Below are 2,724 nucleotides of genomic sequence, written 5' to 3' on the forward strand. Positions count from 1 at the left end.
AAGGCTTTTATGGTGATCCCAGAGAAAATCCAGTAGAAATATGGTGACATTTGCCCTCCAATAAGAGTTCTTGTTGTTCTTCTATTTTTGTATGCTGACTGCAGCTACCCCTCCTGGTAATATGCAGGGTGACTGTGCCACTTCCTTTCAAGATCTAATGTGTAGGGAGAATGTGACATGATGTTCCCCCCTTCCTGGTAACCCAAAGGTATATTTTCCTGGCATATTGTTGGCATCTTACCAGGGAGTAACACCCTGCTTCTGAACACCTATTCTAGATGACAGGTGCTTTAGTATAAATGATGGCTACTTCAACAGCTGTGGTCCCGAATATCCGCGCAGACATCAGCCTGAATTCTTTATTGCCCTTCTATCTAGTGACAAAATAGTGCAATCAAGGTTTGTATCCATCAAAAAGGAGCAAAACACCAATAGTTAACTGCTTCTAGAATGTGTGAATATCTTGTGTCCATCAAACATTATTGTGGCTGTCCAACATCATGCAACATGATGACCAGAACTTTCAATTGATGCCTTGAAGCAAGACAAACTGGCATTGACTGCCCTGATTCTAAGGATATCCCACTTGGTCAATCAACATACCCTTAGCAATATTCAAACCATTGAGATGAGAGATACAGTTGGTGTTGAGCTTGCTGCAAATTATATCTTGAATGAAAGCCTGCACATGTTTGGCTGAAGTGACTTGGGACAACCAACACTACTTGATAATCTTGCTGCATAGAATAGCAGAAACATTGGGAAACTCCTTTCTTTTGAAAAGTACTTCCACTTGATTGCTAGGGATCTCTTTGTAGGGGCTGGTTTCTTGAAAGATCTTATAAAGAGTTGACCTGAGTGCAAACAGATCTGTAGCCACTGTAGGCAGGTCTCTCCAATGTTGTGGAAGATAGAATTGAGTTCCCTCACCAGAGACTGGTTTAGATCTGTCTAGCAAAAAGCCAGAAAAGTCAATAATTTTGATATTGAGAGTCACATCCAAGAGAAAATTTTGTGGTTTGATGTTGCAGTGGATTATGCTGTTACTATGCAGGAGAGAGACAGCTTGTGCAATTTGGTATGCCCACTTCAACTTCAGGCTCATTGGAATCAAGCTTCAAGCTTGAATATATGTTTTGAGATCACCATTTTTCATGTACTCAAGAATAAGGCCATCCCTGGAGTGACCCAATATCCATACCAGCCTTTCATGTGGGCCAACACAATGATAGATACTGGCTTCTTTGGCAATGTCCAGGATGTGGTTTTCCATTTCAGTGTCAGGAAATGGTGATTTGAGGATGATACCATCATCAAGGAGTTCCACAATCCCAGTTAGCCCACCAGAGATAAATTGTTCTTGAGCATCCCTGCTAATGGTTTCAACCTTTCCACATCCAATTTCATTTGCTTTGTAATTGTATTGAGGTCCCTATTGTAAGCTGGTCAGGAAGGTCTTGCAATAGAAAGGGACACTCAACCTATACTGCTTCAATATTGTGACAAGTGGGCCAGTAAATCAGGCATGACAAAGGAGAAATCAATGCAATCTCTATCCAGTTCTTGAGACTAAAACATACTGACAGGCATCACCGCAGTGTCTGCAACAAGAGCATAAAAGCCATTTGAAACATGGCGGTTGTCGGTGATACTGCATTGGCGAAGACTGTCGCAATTCTCGCGCAAAAGAGTGACCCATCATGTGATTTTCTGATTGATTGTGATGGAGGACTCGTATGCTTGTCATTCACTAAGCTACCTAAAGGGGAATCTCGGCTAATCTATGTGGGTCACGTGACCGAGGTGCGAGTTGGATTACCTAACACCCCCCCAATGCAACGAGCTCCAGCAGCGAGCGAAGAGCCACAAAGATCCAAAGCTTCCAAATCCAAATCTCTCAAATCCGCGATAAAAATTAATTACAGAATCCAGATTTATTCCTTCTTTAGGCTTAGCTTCATTCGCCACAATACTGTATTTTTGCTGGCTTCACTGATAAACCTCCATATTTTCCTGTATCAACCTGTCACCCCTATCCTGTTACGAACGCAGACCTAGACCAACGAAGCATCGGACGACGTCGGATGTTCAGGGGCACTCACGTGACCCCAACTCTGAACGTATAAGGATCTCACAATTCGCATGCATCGTGGGAACCTCAGCATTCAGTCTCCTAGTTAAGAGGACCCCTATATTCTACGCACAACTCCCTCTCATCAGTTGCGGGCATCAGACCTACTTAGCTCTTTCGTACCCCAAATCCTGGGAAAACCTACGTAACCTACAACCGGTTCTCCTAACAGATCCATTGCAAGAGCCTTCATGAGCCTGTCAGCTTTATTTGCATCAGTTCCAACATGCTTGATTAAGATTTCATTCTTTTGAACCCAGTCTCTTAGCATATGATGCTGAATCTCAATATGGTGTGCTCTTTATATTATAGCTTCAGCTTTGGCTAAGTCAACTGCTCTCTTGTTGTCAATACTTAATTTCAAGCTTCTTAGCTTTGCTGAGTCTTCACTAATTACTCTGATATCTATCAACAGATTGTTAATCCAAACTAGTTCACAAGCAGCTTTACTAGCTGTCAAATACTCTGCTTCAGTTATTGATTTCAAGATAAATGTCTGGCACTATGATCTCCACAATATTAAAGCTTTCTTCATGGTAATAATGTAGCTGCTGATGAATTTGTACACAGAATCAGCTCCAGTTCAGTTAGAA

The 2,724-nt window shown here is 42.0% G+C and overlaps 1 protein-coding gene across 1 annotated transcript; it reads right to left on the reverse strand.

The window, feature by feature from the left end:
• Positions 1-356: 356 nt before the first annotated feature.
• On the reverse strand, positions 357-1,646 carry CIMG_12635 (uncharacterized protein). Its single transcript, XM_001248984.2, has 2 exons — positions 1,488-1,646; positions 357-1,432 (listed from the first exon to the last, which is right to left on the reverse strand). The coding sequence occupies exon 2, from the start codon at positions 1,103-1,105 to the stop codon at positions 722-724; it is 384 nt and encodes a 127-aa protein (XP_001248985.2). The 5' UTR covers positions 1,106-1,432; positions 1,488-1,646; the 3' UTR covers positions 357-721.
• Between the last annotated feature and the right edge of the window lie 1,078 nt (positions 1,647-2,724).

This window comes from Coccidioides immitis, assembly GCF_000149335.2.
Source record: "Coccidioides immitis RS genomic scaffold supercont3.1, whole genome shotgun sequence".
Classification (NCBI taxonomy): Eukaryota; Fungi; Ascomycota; class Eurotiomycetes; order Onygenales; family Onygenaceae; genus Coccidioides; species Coccidioides immitis.